This window comes from Propithecus coquereli, unplaced genomic scaffold (assembly GCF_000956105.1).
Source record: "Propithecus coquereli isolate 6110/MARCELLA unplaced genomic scaffold, Pcoq_1.0 Scaffold262, whole genome shotgun sequence".
Lineage (NCBI taxonomy): Eukaryota > Metazoa > Chordata > Mammalia > Primates > Indriidae > Propithecus > Propithecus coquereli.
This window is the reverse complement of record NW_012148197.1, coordinates 4,224,175-4,247,071: the sequence shown is the minus strand read 5'-3', so window position 1 is coordinate 4,247,071 and position 22,897 is coordinate 4,224,175. Positions and strand designations below refer to the sequence as shown.

Below are 22,897 nucleotides of genomic sequence, written 5' to 3'. Positions count from 1 at the left end.
ATCTGATCTCAGTGTTAGAGATGGGACTGAGTGGGAGGTGTTTGGGTCATGGGGGCAGATCCCTCATGACTGCCTTGATGCAGTCCTGGCTGTAATGAGTGAGTTCTCACTCCATGATTTCCCACAAGAGCTGGTTGTTTCAAGAGCCTGGTACCTCTCTCTCCCTTCTGTCTTACTTCCTCTTCTGCCATGTGATCTTTGCACACACTGGCTCCTTTTCATCTTCTGCCATGAGTGGAAGCAGCCTGAGCCCCTCACCCCATGCAAATGCTGGTGCCATGCTTCTCTTACAGTCTGCTATGAGCCAAATAAACCCCTTTTCTTTATAAATTACCTAGCCTCAGATATTTTTTATAGCAACATAAGTGGACTAAGACAATTATTAAAATATTCTGATCTTTTTCTTTCAATTTATTTTCTAGATGAACTATATACAATAATCATTTTATCGATTGCCTCAAAATTGGCATTTTTATTGATGTTGCATTAAGGGAATACGTTAAATTCAAGAAAAATAACTTCTTAAAGTGTCGGGTCTCCTAGCAACATATCAAGATATCTCTTAGGAACATGATTTAGTTTCGTGGTTTCCTTCAACATAGTTTGTTCACCTCTCTCTTTTTTTTGTTTCCTTCTCTTTTTTTGCAATAATGAGTGGGATTTTTAAGTTATCTTTTAACTTACTATGGTTAGCATGGATTTATGTATACACTGAGTCTTCCCTTGATATCCTGGGGGATTTGTTCCAGGACCCAGTTGGGTATCAAAATCTATGGATGCTCAAATCCCTGTAATAAAATGGTATAGTATTTGCATGTAACCTATCCACAACCTCCTGTATACTTTAAATCACCTTAGGTTACTTATAATACCTAATATATTAAATAATGTAAATTCTGTATAAATAGTTGTTACACTGTATTTTATTTTATCTGTATAAAACACAATATTTTTATTGTTGTATTATTATTTGTGTGTTTTTTTTCAAATATTTTCTATCCATGGTTGTTTGAATCCGTGGATGTGGAACCTACAGATACAATGGGCCAGCTGTATTTGTGTTCCTTTTTAGTTATAATAGTTTTCCAGTTGATTTTCTTAAGTTTTCAAATAGACAGTGGTATATCTGCAATATTTTTTCTCTTAATTTCTACTATTTCTTATCTCTACCTTAGATCTTTTTCTTGTCTTACTGAATGGGTAAAACTTTTGGAAGAGTGTTAGACATTGATGACATAGTAATCATCATGTCATCATGTCTTTTAACATATTGAGATTATTTTTAGTATTTTGTCTTTAAGTTAATGTGGTTGTGTGTGTGTATTTACTGTGGTAACATACAGGGATGATGCAGTCAGTGGAAATTCCACCTTGACTTTGGCATTCTTTCAGTTTTTAGTATTCAGTGTTGTCATGGGCAATTTCATGGGGAATTAGAAACTGGTATATGGCCCCCGAACTTGCTCTATTGTAACTCTGAAATGAACACATAAATTTTAGAAAGATTTTCAACAAATGGCACAATATATTATTGCCTAATTAACTTTAAAATTCAATCCATTTCCCCAAGCATCTCAGTCTTCTGAGGTAAGATTATAATTGACTTTTCCTAATTAGATTTATCCCACACTCCATTATTTTACATTATACGTGCTATTTCCACCTCCCACTTATGTATAGTTTTCCACACCAGGACTAGAGAAAGTCAAACTTGGAGTTAATGAGGAACAAACTCCTGAGCTGCACGTCCACCACCCACTCCACCCTCCTGGCCTAGACCTGTTGGTGTGTACCAGGGAACAGGAGGACTTGGCTGGGGCTTTTTCATCTCCTGAGCTCTTGTTCCCTGGGCTTAGATAACCTCATGCTTAAATCTAGCCCCAGGACTACAAGGAACCAGGTTTTCCTGAGGATAAAAATACATGGGCTTATAAGGGTGGATACATGGCATTGTATGTTTGTCAAAACCCATAGAATGTACAATAGCATAAGTGAACCCTAATGTCAACTATGGACTATGGGTGACAATAAAGTGTCACTGTAGGTTGATTGATTGCAACAAATGCACCACTCTGGTGCAGGATGTGGATAGTGGGGGAGGCTGTGGGTGTGGGGGAAGGGGATATATGGGAACTCTCCGTACTTCTGCTCAGTTTTTCTCTGTACCTAAAACTGCTCTTAAAAGGAATGTCTATTTAAAAATACATATGACTAAATAGCCCCAAATATTATCCCGATGTCATGCTGAGAGAGCCCATGGCCTCCATCTCTGCTTCTGTTGAATGTCTAGCATCTTCCCACGGGACATTCTTATGTCGTTGTTTAGGAATCTAAATCCAACAGAGGTAATTGCTCAGGACTGCTCTCTGCTCCCTAATCTGTCTTCCTGCCCCTCTCTTCTTTTGTTTCTTCTTTAATCCCAAGCCATCTCTTCTATAGTGAAAGATCCAAGCGGGGGCGGGAGGGGGGCTGCTATAAAATAACCATGCCCCTAAATCCCTCACTTGAGTCCTCTCCTCATTCTCCACATTTGAAAAATCCACTTACCATCAGTTGGTGTCGTTGGTGTCGTCACTGTGCCTGAAATCTGAAACAAACAAAATCCTCATCTTCCTGGAATATTATAAATAGAATGTTTCAAAATCTGCCCCTTTATAGAAAAGCCAAAAATTATTCTATAAACATTAAACATTGATAGGAATATACGTTAACAAATAAACAGGTGACAGTGATCACAAGACTAACAACAAAACACTCCCCACTTGGTAGCCGATGGTACCATTTGTCACATTATACACAGGATCCACAGGAACATCTGGTACAAATCTGCAGAGTTGGTTATTTTGATCTCAAGGACACTGTAAATAGTGTAGTTTTGTTTTCCTCTTGGCTTTGGCTGCCAGGGAACTCAGAAACAAGTATGAAGAATTCGGCTCCCAAAAATACAGGACCATTTGGCATGAAGTTCTGAAAGACAACTTCACCCTTGTGTTTTTTGCCCCCTTATTTTTCTATTATATTCCCTTTGCCCTTTTCTCCTAGTAAACTTATGCAGTATGTATTTCTGCAAGCTTCCCAAGATATTGATGGGAAAGAAGAACATTTAGGACTTTTTATATGATATTGCAATTCTCAACATGAGTGTCTCTGCTTTACAAATTTTTCTTGGCCAGTTTCATCACATGCTATCTTCCCTTTGTCATTTGATACATACCTGGATCATATAAACTAAGGGAATACAACACCAACACAAATGTTAGTTTAACTCAAACGTAATTGGGAATCAAATTTTACAGAAAAGCACATAATGCAGTAAGTTCCCAAGATAAGTGAACACGACTTACCTGTGCTATTTTTTCTTTTTCTGGTTGGTATATATTTTTGGCAAAAAAAAAAAAAAAAAAACCTAACCAAAATTTGCTTTGGAATGAAGCTTTCCTTTTCATAACACAGTATTAATACATGAATCAGTAGGAATTGTTGTACATTCATCCCGCCTTTTTTTTTTTAATGTGACCATGGAAACATGGAGAGTAGCTAATAAATTCTTGGTGATACTCAGGCTGCTTTGATTTTACTGTCCTCCTATATCTGTTGTTAATGTGGGGTTAATTGCAGCACATAACATACCAGATGGCAACAGTAGGTGTGCGCCGCATAATTTTTTATTCAGACCTATAACAGTGTCTCCCACATAATCAATGCCTCATATTTCTTAAATAAATGATTGCAAGAATAATGGGATGAATGGATGAGGAATAAAACAAACCAGGTTAAATCTTAAAACTGAGCTCTGGCAAGGCTGTTTGAGAGAAAGGGATTCTACCGTGAGCAACTCAGAATCCATGCTAGAAAATTACTGCTAATAAGAGAACCCGAACTTTTCCTTAATATTGACATTGCCAGGACATTGTTTTAGGCTTTTATCATCCTGGGAACAGACTTTATTTAAAGCTGAATCCTTGATGAGGTTCTCTATTGAGATGGCCTAAAGCAGCAGTCCCCAGCCTTTTTGTTGGGGACCGGTTTCATGAAAGACAGTTTTTCCATGGACTGGGGTGGGGTGGGGATGGTTTCAGGATGATTCAAGCACATTGTATTTATTGTGCAGTCAAACCTCTCTGCTAATGATAATCTGTCTTTGCAGCTGCTCCGTACCACCGCCTCAGCTCCACCTCAGATCATCAGGCATTAGATTCTCGTAAGGAACATAACCTACATCCCTCGCATGCGCAGCTTACAGTAGGGTTCGTGCTCCTATGAGACTCTAACGCCGCTGCTGATCTGACAGGAGGCAGAGCTCAGGTGGTGATGTGAGTGATGGGAAGCAGCTGTAAATACTGAAGACATCTCACTCACTTGCCCACCGCTCACTTCCTACCGTGCAGCCTGGTTCCCAATAGGCCACAGACCGGTACTGGTCAGCAGCCTGGGGGTAGGGGACCACAGGGCTGAAGGATTCCAGGCATCACAATTTTATTTTATGTGCTAACTGCTGTTCCTTATTCTCTAAAAATTTAAAGGCGGCCGAAAAAGAACCAATTGCAAGGGAAGGGAAACAAAAAATTCAACATCCAAGCTCCATCTCATATGTACAGGACTGGCTACATAATTTGAGGAGCCCATTACATGAATTCAGAGCCGTGTTCAAAATTATTAAGAATTTCAAGATTATGACAACAAAAGATTAAACTGAGCACTGGTTTCTTCTAAGTGTGAAGCCGTGTATGACTGTACAGGTTGCCCACCCGTAAAGCTAGCTCTGCATATAATATTGGCTTTATACAAATAAAATTGAGTAAGTCTGATGTAAGCAAATTTTTCATCTGAATATGGTACTGTTTAATAGAACTTTCTGTGATGATGGAAAAGTTCTATATCTCTGCTGTCCGGTATGCATAGCCACTACCTACCTATGGCTACTGAGCACATAACATGTCGCTAATAAGTCTTGAAATTTGACTAGCGCTAAGGAATAATTATATTTTAATTCTATTTGATTTTAATTAATATGAATATTAATAGCTACATGTGGATGTGGCCAATGACTACCATATTGAACAGAACCATTCAGTGAATCAACCAAACTGCAGACAATAAAGAATATAAAAGAATTTGTACCAATGGAAAGCAAACAATGCCTTTTATATTAACTGTCTTGAGCAATTGACAACAGCTAAGTTTGCAAGTTAACCCAAGGGAAAGTTTCAGCATAGCTTTTAAACTCATAAATAGAACAAGAAATTGATGTAAGATGCAGAACTGTGAAACTTTGGATCTCTGCCTTCAAAATTTGCTAAGGGTAGAAAGTTTCCATGGCAATGGAGAATCCATCCAAATGCAATTAAAAGTGAGTGACTAGGGTATCTATATTGTTCAGTTCCAGTACATTTTACCTTTAATTATATTTTTCTAAGCTACTGATGTGCTAATACGTCAGACAATATTTGTTCAGGACTTGGGCTGACAAGTCATTGTAAGAAAGAAAAGAGGACACAGTCATCTTCAAGGAACATTAGGAACTCTGCAGATAGAAAGAAATGAGAAGAAAAGATGTATCCTTTTGCAACTATTTGGAATCCCTTCAAGTAATAAGAAGAGGAGCCATTATTTTATAGTTTTCCACTTAGAATCACATTTCCCCACCAAGAACTCCTGCCAATTCTTACCCTTGCAGGACTCTACCTTCTTCCTTCCCAGGAAGTATCTGCCTTGGTTCCCAGGCTGAGTTCCAGTGTCCCAGCCTTTCCTGCCTGCTCTTCTGCCCTCCAAACCCCAAGCCCAAGGCCATGGGCAGCATTGTGAGGTTCCAACAGAGGAGTCCTGACAGATATCATGGCAAACAGTGACAATCACCATTGCCCCAGTTTAAAGTTAATATTGAGCAATCAGTTTTGCTGTGTGTGATATTTATAAAAAGGCTGATCATTAAAAAAATGTATACAATGAATACTACTACTGCTATGAGTGAATGAGAAGAGTTTTGTGCACTTTTCTTTGTTTCGGTTACAAATCACATGTCCCTGGGTGGTGAAGGGAAAAACAGGCAGTTGTTGAAGCTAGCTGCTCAAGTGAGCTACTTCCCCTCCCTGAAAGATCTTTATTGCGAGAAAAACCACCACAGAAACCACTGGGCCAAAATCATTCTTAAAAGGTAATAATGTTAATGACTTAATTAGTAATTGTCTATGTTTAGGATGTGGAGAAAATCCAGTGACATGTGGCCACGGAAGGTCCTCCTGGCAAATCAGACAAAATGAAGGACTTGAAAAGAGGACAGAAGCTGGAAGGGAGAATAAACCAGCTGTATTGGTTTAGGGGACCAACTGATGTCTATCCCAAATCTTCCATTCAAGTTTCAGGGGGTGAACGCTGCAGTTACTTATTTGCTCTTGCTTTTGCCCAGGATAGTGGCACCCAGGCTTTCTTTAGTTTCTCTTGGTCAGCCACAAGACAGCAGAAGATCAGAACCGGGCTCTTTGGGCAGCAAGTATTACAAGAATCACTTACGTTGCAAGGAAACCCCAGTTTAATCCAGTGGTTCCCAGTGGGAGAGGAGTAGAGCACAATCCGCAGTAGAAGGAGGTTTCCAAATTTCCAGGGCAGGAGAAAGATTGGCTTGTTCTACAGAGATCCACACAGATTTTGATGCAATCCTTTAGGGGCAGGGCCCATTTTCCTTCTTTTGAGTCACTATGCGCAATGAGTTTCCTGATGGACCTACATTGCACGTGTGAAGGACAAGGAAGCAGGAAAAATGTGAAGAGGAATTGTTTTCTTTTCTTTTTTAATATCTCTTATATCTAGGACAGCCCCTTACCTACACCATTATTTTTGTCTTTCAAGACATTTACATTTTTGAAGCATCCAAACCTATTCTTGTGGAATGTCTCACAATGTGGATTTGTCTGATCACTTTCCCATGATTAGATTCAGGTTAAGAATACCACATAGGTGACATGGGGTGTGCTTTCCTTTGTGTCCCAGAGGGGCCCATGATGGATTTTGCCCCATCGTTGGTGGTGCTTGGTTTGATCACCTGGTTCAGGTGGCATCAGCCAGATCTCATTACTGAAAAGCCACCTCTTTGCCTTGGTAACTAGGAAGTACTTTGCAAATGTCTGTTTACCTATAACCTTTCTACCCGGTGGTCTTAGCATTGCTGATCCTTGCCTGGACCCACTTTTATATGGGGGATTGCAAAATGAGGATTTCTTGACTCTTCCAGTTTTCTTGTATCTATTGGCTAGTATTCTTCTGTAAATGGCCAGTCCTCCTTAGTATTTTTTTTTGTTGTTTGTTTGAGACAGAGTCTCGCTCTGTTGCCCAGGCTAGAGTGAGTGTCATGGGGTCAGCCTAGCTCACAGCAACCTCAAATTTCTGAGCTCAAGCGATCTTCCTGCCTCAGCCTCCCAAGTAGCTGGGACTACAGGCACACACCACCATGCCCGGCTAATTTTTTTTATTTCTATGTAGTTTTAGTTGTCCAACTGATTTCTTCACATTTTTAGTAGAGACGGGGTCTCACTCTTGCTCAGGCTGGTCTCGAACTCCTGACCTAGAGTGATCCTTCCGCCTCGGCCTCCCAGAGTGCTAGGATTACAGGCGTGAGCCACCACGCCTGGCCCTTAGTATTATTTTTTAATTTCACTATGAATGCTTGGATTCAGTTTTTTCTTAACATCTTTTTTGTTGAACCCTTTGTCTTGAGATATATTTTCTAAACTGTGATATACTAGTCCTGCGAAATATAATATATATTATATATATAAATATTATACATTATAAATATATATATATTTCACAGCACTTCACAAATACATAATAGTCCTGTGAAATGCTCTGAGGAAAAAAGCATTCTATGGTTAAATACTTTGGGGGATGTAACATATCTACTATCTCTCATGATGTTACATAATCCACATCTGGATATTGAAAACTTCAAAAACCTGTTTCACTTTGTTTAACCAGTTGTTTCTCAACCTGGAGAAACCTTTTTCCTATTCAACATCAACTTAGTACTTGATGAAATACATTCAGGGAAATGCTGGCCAAAAGCCAGCCCTGTTAATTAAATCTTTAAATATTTCATCAATAATATGAAACAAAGACTGATTAATGATGGTTGGTGTATCACTGTTTGTTCAACAAACTGTATGATTACAATAGTTATTTTACAATTATTCTATTCATAAGGTCAACTCAGCATACTGCTGAGGGACTGGAGGTCAAAAACAACCTGAAAGTAGGCAAAGATTTCATAAAAAGAACACGGAAACAACAAAACATCAAAGAAAAGATTGATGCATCGACTTCATTAAAATTAAAAACTTCTGCTTAACAGAAGACACCAAGAATATGAAAAGATAAGCTTCAGACTGGCATAGTATACTGTATTTATAAACATGTGTCCAGAAAATATAAAGGACTTCCACATACATACAAGAAAAATATTAAATAAATCTTTTTGAGTTGTTTAACTCAATAAAACAAAAGACATGAATAGCACTTCACCAAAGAGGATAACTAATGACCAATATGCATATGAATATACTGGCCTTAGAGAAGCCCAAGTTAAATCCACAATGACCTACCAATACACACCCACCACAATGACTGAAATGATAAATGAGAAAGACTGACAGTGTCAGGTATGTGTGTGGGGGTGTGGAGTTGGTAGAAACTGTGAGGTGCCACCCAGATGGCCTTTCAATCAAGTGATTGTTGCCCCAGCTGCAGCTGGAAATGCTAGGTCTTCACTTTCCGAGCCTTCATGGATTGCTTCAGTTGCATCTTGTCCAAATCGCTGATGGAGGTAGGGGAGAGGGGACTAGCTATTTTGGCCCAACGTGGGGCAATTCTGAGGGCCATTCTAACTCCCCCAGCCCCACTCCAGGTTGTTGTGGGACCTGCATCCCTCAACTTTCAATCTTACTTCCTACTAATCTCTTCCACGGGAGTTGTTGGTTCCAAGACACTCTGCAATAAACATCCTGCACGTTAAGCTCTGTATCACAGCCTGCTTCCCAGTAATCCATCCTGTGACATGGTGCAACAAGAGTTCTCACACGTTTCCTGTTTGTGTGAACTGGTACAACCACTCAAGACAACTATTCATCCATGTCTACCAAAGCCGAAAAACAAGCATATCTTTAGCAATTCCATTCCTAGATATTGACCTAGGAGTGAGCATTGTGTCTGTCCACCAAAAGTCATGTACAAGAATGTTAATAATAGCTTTATTTATAATAGACCCCCAACGGGAAATGACCCAAATGTCTATCAATTGTAGATTGCCTCCTCTCCTCTTCCTCCTGTCCCTCTCCTCTTGTCCCCTCCTCTCTCCTCCTCTTTCTCTCCCTCCCTCGAGAGACTAGAGGGACCAGAAGAGTTTTCAGGCTCACAACTGACCCAGATCCCCTCATCTGGACAGTGTTCTTACAGCAGGATTTGGAGGCCAAATATCTATTAATAATAGCAGCATTTCCCAAATTTTACTCCAGAGTGTGCTACTAATGTATTATTATTATCTGAAGAAAGTATCCTGGGGTCAGGTTAGTTTTGGGACATCAGTGGAATTTCTTTAGGTCTTTATCAAGATGTGAGATGTAGTATGCAGGCTTCCCCAAACTTAACTTGACTCTAGAATTATTTTCTGCAGAACATCTCATGGTGTAAGAACTCTTCAGAACACACTTTGGGTAACAATCAAAGAAATAAGCAATGCCCATTTGCTGGAACATCCTCTTAGCAGATCTCCCTCTGGAACCTAGATTCTAACTCATGGTTATCTCACTTTCTTACCACATAGACCTACCTAACAAAGGACTAAATAAATTAAGCCCCTGGTTGCTTTGGTTCATACTTCTTTATTTCACATCTTACACTATCTTACTCAGATTTCGTGACTCCTTACAGAAACTCTTGTTCCTTCACTAATACTATTTAACTTCTTGATGTTAGTAGCTCTCCAGTAAACAATGATTTATTTAAGTCACTCCAAGTAACTGTGAATCACTCACCCCTCAGTTTGCAGGAAGGTCTTAGAAAACACTTTCTGATCCTGATGTTTTTAACTAAAAATCTCACTGAAACCTAAAAACGTCTAATATTTAACTCTAGGCATGGAGCTAGCCAGCATTTATTCTCCAGTGTAGTATCATTTTTATTGCTGTCCCCAAACTGGCTCAGTGCCCCCACTGCCCCTTGCAGATCCTACCGTTAGCCTGAATTCTTCCTTAGGCAGTGGCCCCAGCCTTTAACAGCAGAACCCCCAAGTGTGCTGTACTACCATGCACCCCTACCCCATCACACAGACACTGCAGGTTCCCAGGATGGACTAGCTCAGGTTGGTGGCATGGGCCTTGGGAACAAATAATGGAACCAGCAGCGATCTCTGTGGGCTGTGCCTGAGACTCTGGCTCAGCCTGGGTTACTGGCGTACTGGCATGTAAAAGTGAGGGAGGTGCAAACTATTTCTTGCCAGTAGACTACTTTGTATCTGCCTTGAAAGAAAAGGGAAATGCAGGGAGGTAAGACTAGGATGCCTTTGACATCAGGGTTGATGTGCATGCAGCTATCTCTGTATGGTTGCACAGTGCCAGACGCAGGAGTGACCCTCAACACGTAATAGCTCAATGAGCCTGGAATGTGTGGATTCAATTTAAGTAAAAGAAACAACAGTGGGGAAAGGCGATTTAGCGATAGAAGCTTGGATGTGCACTTTATTAGTCGTGTGACCTTCGGTGATTTATTTTTAGTAGTTGGAGCCACAGTTTCTCAAAAGTAACATTGAGTTATTCACTCTTCTACTTATGTGTATGTGTTATGTACCAGCATATATATATGTGTGTATATATGCATAGAAATATGCCCGTAATGATTTACATCAATTGTTAACATGGTTCTTTTGGGGAACTGGAAGTTGGGGTGACTTTTCCTTTTCTTCTTTGCATTTTTCACTAACGCCTGATTTTTTTTTTAAGGTAAAAAAGTAAATCATACCCAAAATACTATTAATGTAAAAATGTAAATGTGTAACAATGAAATCTTTGATACTTTTCAGTCTTTGAAATGGGAGGATCTTATAAAAAATTCCCATAAACCAAATATCATTCCTTCAGTTTCCTTCTTTCCTAGCTCATGCATACTGAATAAGTCTTTGTATTTACTCTCTCAAGCAAGGTCCTTTACCTTTTCCTCTGCTAATGAGTCTTGGAGGAATCCTTACAGGGTAACAGGACAACTATTTGTTCTAAGAAAATATAGGAAGGAATAACACAGCACCTTACCTAGAAGAGCAGCAAATCTTTTAAAACCCAATACTCTAATGTATGTGTGTGGGGTGGACAAAAACCATTTTGATGACATTGAAAAATGTAAAACCAGTTGAAATTATCCATTTAACAAATGAAGAGCCACTATGTTGTATTAGTATTTAATGGCAACATATATATTTTAAATTAAGAAACGAGTAAAAGGTCAACAGCTTTTTGTATGAGTTTGTGATAATATTCTCTGCTTCATAGATCCTAGAGGTCAGCTGGACTCCAAACGGGGTGAAACCTTAATTCCTTCAGCTGTTTATATTTTTATTCATGGACCTCTAATAAACAATAAACAGTACAACTTGGGAGAATTTCAATATACTACTTTTCAGTCAGCCTCAAAGAAATTCTCCCAATTCAAATTAGAATTTGATAGGGGTTTAAATAATTCACAAACAATTCAAATGCGATTATAAAGCTAATCAAAAGATATTTATTACTAAAATATAGGCACGTTTTCCTTTAAATATTTGAGAGTCCATCTACAGTGCCTCTGTTATATTCATTCAAATTATTCTTATAATCTAAAACAATGAAGCTTCTCAACTGGTGGAATGTAGCCAGGGGATTTCAATAGTTTGAAGGCAACAGAACCAAAAGGCATAGTTTCAACTGGCTTAGCGATGAATGGGTTCCTTATCAGAGCCGCGAAGGCTGTATGCAACTCCCAGCATCTGTCAACGTTCACAGGGCCCCATATAGAATCAGCAGGCCCCACAGCCTGGCAGCAACCTTCGCTTCTGGCACCTTCAGATCCACATGACCTGAAAACAAAAAGACAGCTTCAAGCCATCATTGGAAAGACACTGAAACATTTTAGTGATATTGCTAATGGATGTTAATTATCTAGAACAGTTCTGTCAACCTTAGCATCAGGCTTCAAATTAACCAGCTATCATACAAAATATAAAATATCATTTATAAATTTATATTTGTGACTGATTTTAAAATCTTTTCCATGTTACTTTTATTTTTAAAGGGTATGAAAATAATCTGCTAACCTGTCTTTTTATATGATGAATTCTCAATTTAATTCAGCTTAAATGTTATTGTGTGAGGGGTACTAAATTCATTATATGGCCATTTTTAGTTAATTTTGTATATAATACATTTCACTTATGGGTATGTACGAAATAAAACAAAACAAATCTAGAGTTTCATTAAATAAATTTATTTGTTAAAATAATTTAACTCCAAATACAACTGTTGAATTTGCATGAGTTATAACTACAATTGATGTTTTAATTGAAATGTCAAGGTTTAACAACTGACATTGTTACAAAACAATAAACTGTTGTTCAATTTTAAAGGGTCAGTTGTATTAGAGCTCAACAATTAACTGTGAACTATATCTCTGGGAAACCTCAAATCAATAATGATAAGTCTGTTTCCAAAACCCACTGCAGTCATTCTTGAAACCCTGATCAAGATTTAATAGGATGCACAATGACACGTTAAAAAAAAAAAAAGACCCCCATAGTCATTAATATTTGATTGGCTAAGGAGACAATTAAAGCTTACTCAGTGCTAACACAAGACTACTGATAAAAACAAAAAATGAAAAAACAAAACAAATGACCCAACAGCAACAAACAAAACAAAGCACTTTCATATTCATACATACACTGACAACATTCACACTGGAAAACCCTTGAAAACAAATATCAGACAGCCTTAGGCAACATTTCTTTATACAGAAAAGCATATCAGTAGTATTACTACAGAAAAGTGATGGCAACTGCAGCAATTAGAGTCAAAAACTCAGCCCTAATTCTACAAACCAAAGGAGAAAATCATCAAAGCACCTTTCAATAGTGTAAGAAAAGATTTTATGTAATATTTTTGATCAGATGCTGGCTAGTTTGTGTAAGTTGAACAAATGCAAGGCATCAGTTACCATCACTATCACAGCTTAAAAGAATCAAAAAGTTGCAACATTAAAAGAAAGAAACTTAAAAAAAATGCTGCCTTTGTATAAAAGTAAAAAAACAAAACAAAAGAAAACCTTATCACAATAGCTAAAGAAAAAGTGGGTCTTTGGATCAAACCATAATATTTTTAAGGCATGTTAGAAAAACTTTCACTTAACTACTTGCTAGTCTGATCAGGGCATAAAATAAATAGTGACCCAAGGTCACCAACTTTCCTCTGTAGCCACCAATATTTCGTGTGCCAACAAATGCAATCTTCCTATTCTTAAGCTTTTAGTTACCACCTCAACAAACACATTCATTCAAGCTGAGTTATATTCACACCAGATGGATACCAACAGTAAAAGCACAGGAGGATTTCCAGTTTGGGGATGTCTTTGAGGCCTTGTCACCAAATATGTAGGGCTATGCGGAAACACTGATCAGGTAGCCAAATCAGTTATTATTAACATCGTTACAGTAAAAGCCCACCTTACTGTCTGACACAAACCTTTCCAATTACAACCCATTTTAGATAATCTTTTCCATCTTATATTTTGCCGTATCATTCACATTATTTAACCTGTTTTTCATATCTGCATAGCAATCTATAATGTAAAACAGTGGAATCTTTATAGATATTTCTAATATGCAATCTAAGTTGTCATAAATTGTTACTAATTATGAATCATTCTGAGAAGTTAGAGGTTCAAAAATCAACCAATTCACTAACAAATATTTCTGCTTCAGTAGATAAATCATACTTTTTGAATCTTAAGTTTCTCTACATGTTTGAGTCAAATTAACTTTTATGTAAATTTGTTTCAATAAAATTGGCTAAAAGATTTTGTCCTATGAACAAGGCGCTTCATAATTGAGGATTATAAAAAAAATTATACTGAAGAATGTAAATATTCACAATTCAAAGATTTTTGACAACCAAGGCCTGGTTTCACCCACATCCATGGTTTCCCTCATCCTGGTTTCCCTCATCCATGAAAAATACTATCAACCTTTTTTTTTTAAAATCCTCTAAGCTTAATGCCAGTTATTAAACACTTGGGGGGCTACTGATGATTTCAATAATGCATAAAAGACACTTCAGTAATTTAAAAGAAAAAATGTTTTTGATACACTATATTCTGCAGTATAGATTCTCAGTATAGGCAATTATCTCTGACTTGTGCCAAATTCTTAGGAACAATAAACACACATGCACACACAAACATACACTCTTCTCTCAGTTACACACGTAAGACCAGAGGTTACTTGCACAAGACTGTGAAGCCAACAAACTGTGGGGTGGTATGTGGATCGTAGGCTCAGTGATATTGCAGTTCTGAAGGCCAAATTCATCTCCAGAGGCCCAGCTCAAGATAATCTCTTCAGCATTTATAACTCTGAAGTTAGTTGAAAACCTTTCCATACTTGATTGTAAAACTTATGAATAGGTTTTTCCTGTGCCATTAGTCATGCAAATGATAAATACTTCACGGCTATGAAAACCAAAAAAAAAAAACGTCAGAGCTTGAGCACCTTTTCAAAACAAAATATTCACTCTAGCTTTATTTGCCACTTCAGTAATCAGGGCAAAATTGTTCTAAGAAAACCTTTATATAATTCTCCAGGAAAATTAAAGATAAAAGGCTTTTTGTCCCTTACCTTCCACTCTGTAATTTATGTTCTACTTTTAAGCCCAAATTATTTCACATGGTTATTCAATTTTTTAAATGCCTGCAATAAAGCTCTGCTACGGCAAACTTGATTTTGAAAGCAGGTTAGCCAAGGGTCACGCCACAACCATAGCCCTTAAAGGCGAAAAGGAATTTGCTGCATTTACGAACCTAAAAAAAATGCCAGATATTTGTACTGTCCTGTGAGGTTTCTGCAAACGGGAACATACGGATGCAACATGGCTTCATTTTCCTTACACGATGGTACTAGTTTATCTACTAAAATGCTTCTTGTTAGTAAGGCTAGGCAATCTCTTCCCATCACAGTTGCTTCCTTCTTGTTCGGTAAAGTAATAATGACCACCCCTGCTCGGTTAAGAGAGGATGGTTTTGGGGTTTTAATTCTGATCAAACCCTTGTGAGAGCCTCCATTTTCTGTGGCAAAGCAGGTGATTTACAAATACTAAAGCCAGACTGTATTTTTATACAACCTCTTCTGACTTTTGCTCTATCAAGGATTGAAGCATGAGTTAGTTCCATGTCACAAATTAGGATAACATCTACAATTAAGCATCAAATTTGAAAAACAGAAATGTGTCAGCTGAGCAAAGAATCTCTCCCTGTAACACTGTTGGCAGGTCAGCTGTTATTATCTTACTTGATGGAATACATTGGTTAGAAGCTCTATCCCAATTCCTGAAATTCAGTACTCTTGTAGGAAAATATTTCTCCTTTACTTATTTTTTTTTAAGAAGATAAAATATTTTAATTGTAAGTGATCATAGGAATTCTTCTGGTTTCTCCCTCATGATTATTTCTAATTTATACAATAGTTGCTTCTGTCAACTCAGTGACAATGCCATCACAGCTTTCAAATGAGATCACCCTGTAGATCGATGGGCTATGCCTTAAAGTTGCAGATGCATACAGGAGACTGAGGACAATGGTGAAAACTGTAGCTACTGAACCCAAATGTTACTCAGAGATACCAACTGACAGTCACTGCTCAATTCTGAATAAGGGCTGCAGTTCTCTGTAGATTCACACCACGCATCCTGCAAACTCTGCTGTAGATGAGTTTTCTGTGGCCTATGACGTTGGGCAAATCCCGTCCAGGACAGCCATATTCGGATGCTATTGTATGTTACATGCAGAACAGCAGGGATCATCTTTGTCGGGCTGAGCGGCATAGTTCATCTGCCTCACAATTTCTGCAAAGAGTTCGTCCACCATTGTTTTACTCTTAGCAGATGTCTCCATAAAGGGGCAGCCCCACTCTTCAGCAAGGGCTCTGCCTTCATTGGACGACACTTCTCTCTCACTTTCCAGGTCCACTTTGTTCCCAACCAAGATGACTGGCACTTTCTCATACCTATGAGAGAATAAACAAAACAGACATATATTGTAGTACTCAGCACCAAGTTAAACAGGTAACATGTATTGTCTTTTTTCACTATATTCCACTACAAATGGTCTTTTTAGTTGCATGAAAAATTGTTTGCACCACTTGGCTTGACACCTACCTGAGGGCGTTTTGAAGCTGCTCTCATAGTGGATCATAAATGGGTTTTTCAAAATGATGCTTTTAATTAATCAGTTATACATTCTTTAAAATCAATTTATCTTTCTAGATATACTTGGAAATTTACTCCCGGAAACTCAAGACTAAATCCTCTTAATTTAAATTGTTTCCATTCTAAGAGATCCTTACTCAAAATTTCACAGTTGATCATGTAATAAATAGCTCTCCTAAGTAAACAAACAACTTATAGTTATCACTATTTTACTACATTCTTTCTATAAGTATACAAAACTGATCATGTTCTAATAGTTCCTAAATAAGAAAAAAGCTAGCAGAAAGTATTAGGATGGAAGCCATGAAATACAACTACATCCTATCCCTTTATAAAACTGTTACAGATTAGCCAGTTGAAAGAGAAACAATTCTGGTTCTTTTCAGACTGACACAAGTTAAACATTTCAATCATTAGTTTTATTTGATATTATCTCTCTTTCCCTTCCTAACTAGAATAGATGTCTCTGAGTAAACATGTTTGGAAAACGCTAAACTAATAAAGCTAGTAAGAGATAAGAAAAGAACAAAGAACAAAGCTCCTAAATCATTTTGGTATCCAAAGATGATTCTCTCTACAATGGGACACAGCACAGGATACAACAGATGTCACAATGTAAAAATACCTAGTGCAGGTTTGCATATTTATTTATTATTCTTGTTCATGCTTGTTGTAAGAAATGTAGCTAATATATTTTCATAAGACTATCATTTTTACTTTACAGGTCATTTTAAAAGGCTTTTGTGCTTTTCGTGATTTTAGTATAAATCACTGTATATGTTTGGGTATGTATTTTCCCTTACATAGAATGAAACTCTAATTTATAAAGGAGGTAAACAGCAAAAACAGATAAATATGACAGCTAATCTGTCAGAAGAGAAAACCACCACACAGTCAAGACGATATTGAGGCAGAATTTGTATGGAATTTTTATTATTCAGAAAACCAAATAATAGGCAGATGGGTATTGTTTGCTACAATACTTTCACAAATTTCATCATCCTGTTAAGATGGTTCTCTCCATTCACCCTAACTTGTAAAGCAAACTGTATTCCCAACAGTCTCGCTTTTTTCTTTGGCACTAGATCAAACTAAGAATGGTCTCAACAAGGGGGCATACTCCAAGTAGCCTGCCATTTAGCAATCTGAAACATAAAAACAACTTAAAAATGAGAAGTAACAACAAGGGTTAATCTAGAATTTGGATATTATCATTTGGACAACTCCAATTTACATCAAAGGACTTTATATGAATTTACTGTACACCAGCTGTTATGATTTCTGGCCTTAGATCATGCTGACAGCTCTGAACATATGACACAAGGGTTTCTCATATCTTCTAGGGCTCTTACAAACAGTTATGTGTACCCCTTGGCCTCTGGGAAGACAAGTGGCAGAATGAAGCTGCATTACAAAATACCGTATTTCAGCTCTTTGCACATACGCCCTCCTGACCTGCTGTACAGAGAAGCGTGGCAGGGAGCTAACACTGCCAGCCGTGTCAGGACAATGTTGGTTTCTAATTTGTTTTACTTGCAAAGATATAACTGCATTTCATTTTTCTTATGAGAGTATATACATCACAGTGTGCTTTAAAATGCTTTGGTTGGCAGAGAAGTAACTTAACGATACAATGAAGTAAAATTTATTGGTTGAAGTTAAGTGAAAAACGAATTTCAATCTCTGTTTACAATATTTAATAAAAAGGAAGGTGATAAGGTATCACTTTCTATTATTAGTTAAGAGAAATATTTTAAGGAATATTTTTGTAGTTTAAATACAGTATTATATCATGTTTTATACTGATAAGAAGAGCTACTACACTTGATCTTAGCCAAAAGGCCAAGAAGTGATATCATGTGTTATACTTAAAGAAGAAATATTTCTTATATGTTTAGTTAAAAAGTACAGGATCTATTAGAATATGTGGATTTTTAAAACTTGCAAAAATATCAAATTATTAACAGATGTATGACACACTGTTTATATCAAGAATTTGAATAAATCTTACGAACAGTCTGAATCTCAAAAGGGCAACTACAACATTGCAAAGATAGGTCCATACGTAATGGCATTTAATAACTGTTAAATGTAGATGAAAATTTAGTCAGTATCAGAGACCCTGCCCTTTACAATCTGTCAGTGATCACTTCTAAAATCAAGATGCTGAAGATGCTAGAGAAATCCAGATTAATATCCTCCGAAGATTTTTAAAAACTGAATAAGATCTTCAGAAAAAAATATTCTGTACATTTCAGAATAGCAGACGGTAATACATTTTGTCTCTTTTCTGTTAACATTAAAATTTGGGATAGCAGAAAAGATTCTAAACTCGGATTTGGAGGCTCTGCTTCCAGTCCTGCCAATGAGATCATTTCCTCTATGTATCTGTATTTCATTTCTTTGTCAGTAAAAAGGGAATAAGGATATCTGTTCCCACTTAACATACAAGGTTGCCATAAAGGTCAAATGAGATAATATAGATAAAAATCAAGTACTAGACAATGCAGGGTGGTGTTTCTTTCCCCTCCTGACTCTACTGGTGTGAGGCCCCAGCTTGAGAAGCCATGAAGTGTCGAGAAGCTGGAGAACAGACCAAGGGAGATAAGGGGCTCCTGTGGAGGGCAGGCCCAGCTCAAACAAGTGGGGGTGCATAGAGACAGGCAAAAGACAGACAAGTCAAAAACAGTAAAGCAGCTGCCTGACGTTAGCTGACCCCTTCTCCTGTCTCTCCCTGTGCTGAGCACTGTGGCAACGAGGAACAAGAAAGGCAGGAAAGCATCCTCAAAACATCGAGGTCTTAACAGAAAATACTGGCACCTGTGAGAAAGGCACTCTAAGAAGGCTTTGGGTTGGGGTAACAGAATAGGATCCTACATGAAGATGGAAGGTAGATTTTCCTTCTTAGCCAAGGAAGATGGGCGAGAAGTAAAAGGGAAAGAAGCCAGGCCTCCTGTTGACAGTGGAGCACAGCACAGGAAGAGGAGGCACAGCAGAGGAAGCCGGTCTGGCCGTCTCCCGTAGCAATACGGTGGGTTAAAAAAAAAAAAAAAAGTCAAACAGACCAGGACTGCAGTCTCAGAACTGCCTTTAGCTAGTTTTGTGAATTTGGATTTACCTAATTTCTTGGTTCCTGAGTTTCTTGAGGTATAAAATGAGCTGGACTATATAATTTCTATGGTGCTCTTAAGCTCTGAAGTTAAAAATCACGACAGACATAGTGGGCCACACCCGCAATGAACACGTATCACTTACCAGGGTAATTGCTGAGTGCTTAGCACTGTTCTAAGAACTTCCACAGGCTGATTTTTAAGAGACATGAAAGTGCACATCAGAATTAAAGCCAAAATGTGGGGGAAAACCTTAGGAGATCTCATGGGACCGAAACACCGAGCAGTAGGTTTCAAGCCTACAAGTCTACTGCCAGCGTGCTCTGACTCACAGGCAGAAGTCAAAAATGCACTCACGACCTAAGCAGTTCCATTTTACTGACTAATACTGTTCAAGCACAAATATTTGGGATGGTTTTAACTGTGTGAATACTGAAGGCTATATTAAAAACTACCTGATGTGGCATAATTAACAAGTAATGAACAACCAATGTATCATGTACTTTTTCATCTACTCAACACATATTTATTTGCCAAGAGCCTACTATGTGCCAGGTACTATTCTGGGCACTTATGATACATCAACGAACAAAACAAAAAGATGGGTGCCCTCACAGTCATTGTAGTCTAGCAGAGGACACAGATATCAACAATAAACGTAAGTAAAAAGGTAAATTATGGGTTTCTTAGGAGGTGTTAAGTGCAACGGAAAAAAGAAGATGCAGATCAGAGAGTGGGCTGGGGGCACAGATGCCATCATTTTAAGTAAGATGATCACAGGCTTGCTGGGAAGGTGACACATGAGCAAAGACGTGAGGGGCACAAGGGAGAGCTTGCCAAGCCCAGGGGAAGAGCATTCCAGGCAGGGCACAGACTAGACAGTGCACGCACTGGTGGGAGTGTGCCTGATGGTTCAAGGAATAGCCTGGGAGACCAATGTAGAACCTCCTGCAGGATCCCTGCAGTGTAGGAAACGTGTTCATTTGAGGCTAAACAGACCTGAGAATCTGGGTGCCAAAAGTGGCCTCAGAAGACAAATTTGACATTTATGATAGGGCTGACTCTGTTAGTAATTTCGTAAAATTTTTTATCCTCATAATGACTGTATTATATAGATTATGTACAGATCTCTCTGTCAACCTGGGATCCCCTAACTGCAAACCCCTTGTTCATTATTAGGTTATTAAGTACGAAATGTCCGATTTCCTTAAGTACTAAGTTAGACAGTTGATATCTCTGACATTTCACTTTGACACTTCTTGTTTTATTTTTACTGTGAAGATACATGCTCAGTCTTTCAAACACACATGTTGGCCTGTGATTATTTTTCAAATTTGTTTTCAGAGCAATTTTTGTGAAACCATGGAAAGTCAAAAATTTGTGTTATTTTTGAAAATGAGTTCTGTCGTGGAACCAATGCAGCACAGACAGCTCGAAATATCAACAAAGTGTTTGGGAAGGATGTGGCTAATGAACTCACAGTACATCAATGGTTTGTGAAGTTCCATTCTGGTGATTTTTTTTTTTTGAGACAGTCTCACTCTGTTGCCTGGAGTAGAGTGCCATGGCGTCAGCCTAGCTCACAGCAACCTCAAACTCCTGGGCTCGAGCAATCCTACTGCCTCAGCTTCCTGAGTAGCTGAGACTACAGGCACGCACCACCATGCTCGGCTAATTTTTTCTATATAGATTTTTAGTTGTCCAAATAATTTCTTTCTATTTTTAGTAGAGACGGGGTCTCGCTCTTGCTCAGGCTGGTCTCAAACTCCTGACCTTGAGCGATCCACCCGCCTCAGCCTCCCAGAGTGCTAGGATTACAGGCGTGAGCCACCACGCCCAGCCCATTCTGGTGACTTTAATCTTGAAAAAGAGCCACGTGGGCTACCTGAGACCAAGGTGGATAATGATGAGCTGAAAGCTGTAGTGGAAGTGAATTCGTCTCAACCTATGCGTGATTTAGCAGCAAGGTTTGATGTTACTACTCCAACAATATTGGACCATTTGAGACAAATTGGCAAGGTAAAGAAGCTGGATAGATGGGTCTCGCATGAGTTAAACGAGCATCAGAAGACAAATCGTCTCAAAGCTTGCCTTTCTTTGCTGTCATAACATAAAGGTGAACCATTTCTACACTGTATTGTTACATGTGATGAAAATGGATTCTTTGTGACAATCACAAGCGTTCGGTACAATGGTTGGACAAAGATGTAGTGCCAAAACACAGTTCAAAACTGAATATTCATCAAAAAAAGCTAATGGTATCTCTGTGGTGGTCCAGCACTGGTATTATCCATTACAGCTTCAAGAAACCTGGTCAATAGAGACAGGCCAATCCTTTTGCAAGACAACGCTCTACCACATGTGGCACAAACAACGCTGCTCGAACTACAGAAGCTGGACTTGGAAACTCTCTGCCATCCACCTTATTCACCAGACCTTGCACCAACTGACTACCACTTCTTCTAGGCTTTGTATCACTTCTTGGAAGGAAAAATATTCAATTCTCAACAAGCTGTGGAAAATGCCTTTCACGATTTCATCACCACTTGCTCTCCAGGCTTTGCGGCCGGCATGAACAAGCCATTAAGATGGCAAAACTGTGTCGATAGTTTAGCCGCATACTTTAATTATACTGCTTCTTGTTTGAGATATAATGAATTAAACTTCTGATTTAAAATCAGATATTTCCTATTTAATGACCTTAATAGTTAGAAAAATGAGGCACTTCGTTAGTAGGTGATGGCAGTTACTTTCATGGTCTATTTTCATTTACAGTTCGAGGGTTGTCTTTATTTTCCCCCTGTTCTAAACACATCATTTGAAAATGAAGCTGAAGATGCAAAATTCCAAAACTATTCAATTTATGTTTTTGTTAACTGGGTCATGAGCAGGATACCACCTTGCTTGCATCCTGAACATCAGTGGGTGTCTCACCAATTCTGGCACATCTTCCCTGACATTTCCTTTAAGAGCATGACCAGGTCAGACAGTGGCTGATGCAGCTCAAATAATTTTAGTTTATAGTCTGTGAACAAACACTTGTTTTATTGACATGAATTTGCATATTGTTGATGTATTCATGAGCTTGATTACATATGTATAAATAAATAAAACTAGTTATTCTAAGCAGCTCTGCTTAATGGATTGAACGAAACATCAGAAACACTGGTTCTAGTATCACTTAGCTGTAGAATGTTGATGGGCTTCTCAGTGAGGCAGCTTTGTAAAATATCAATAGCTCAAAAGCATTTGACGTGTTTATCAACAGACTTTATGTTGCCTTCTCCTTTCTTGTAACCATCC

General features: G+C 38.2%; 1 protein-coding gene across 1 annotated transcript in view; it reads right to left on the bottom strand.

Annotated features, from left to right (window-relative positions):
* Positions 1-12,482: 12,482 nt before the first annotated feature.
* Positions 12,483-22,897, bottom strand: part of RAP2A (RAP2A, member of RAS oncogene family) — a 41,662-nt gene continuing 31,247 nt past the window's right edge. The window contains exon 2 of the mRNA XM_012647357.1: positions 12,483-16,282. Within this exon, the coding sequence (XP_012502811.1) occupies positions 16,045-16,282 (238 nt within the window). The 3' untranslated portion in view covers positions 12,483-16,044. The remainder of the gene's footprint in view (positions 16,283-22,897) is intronic.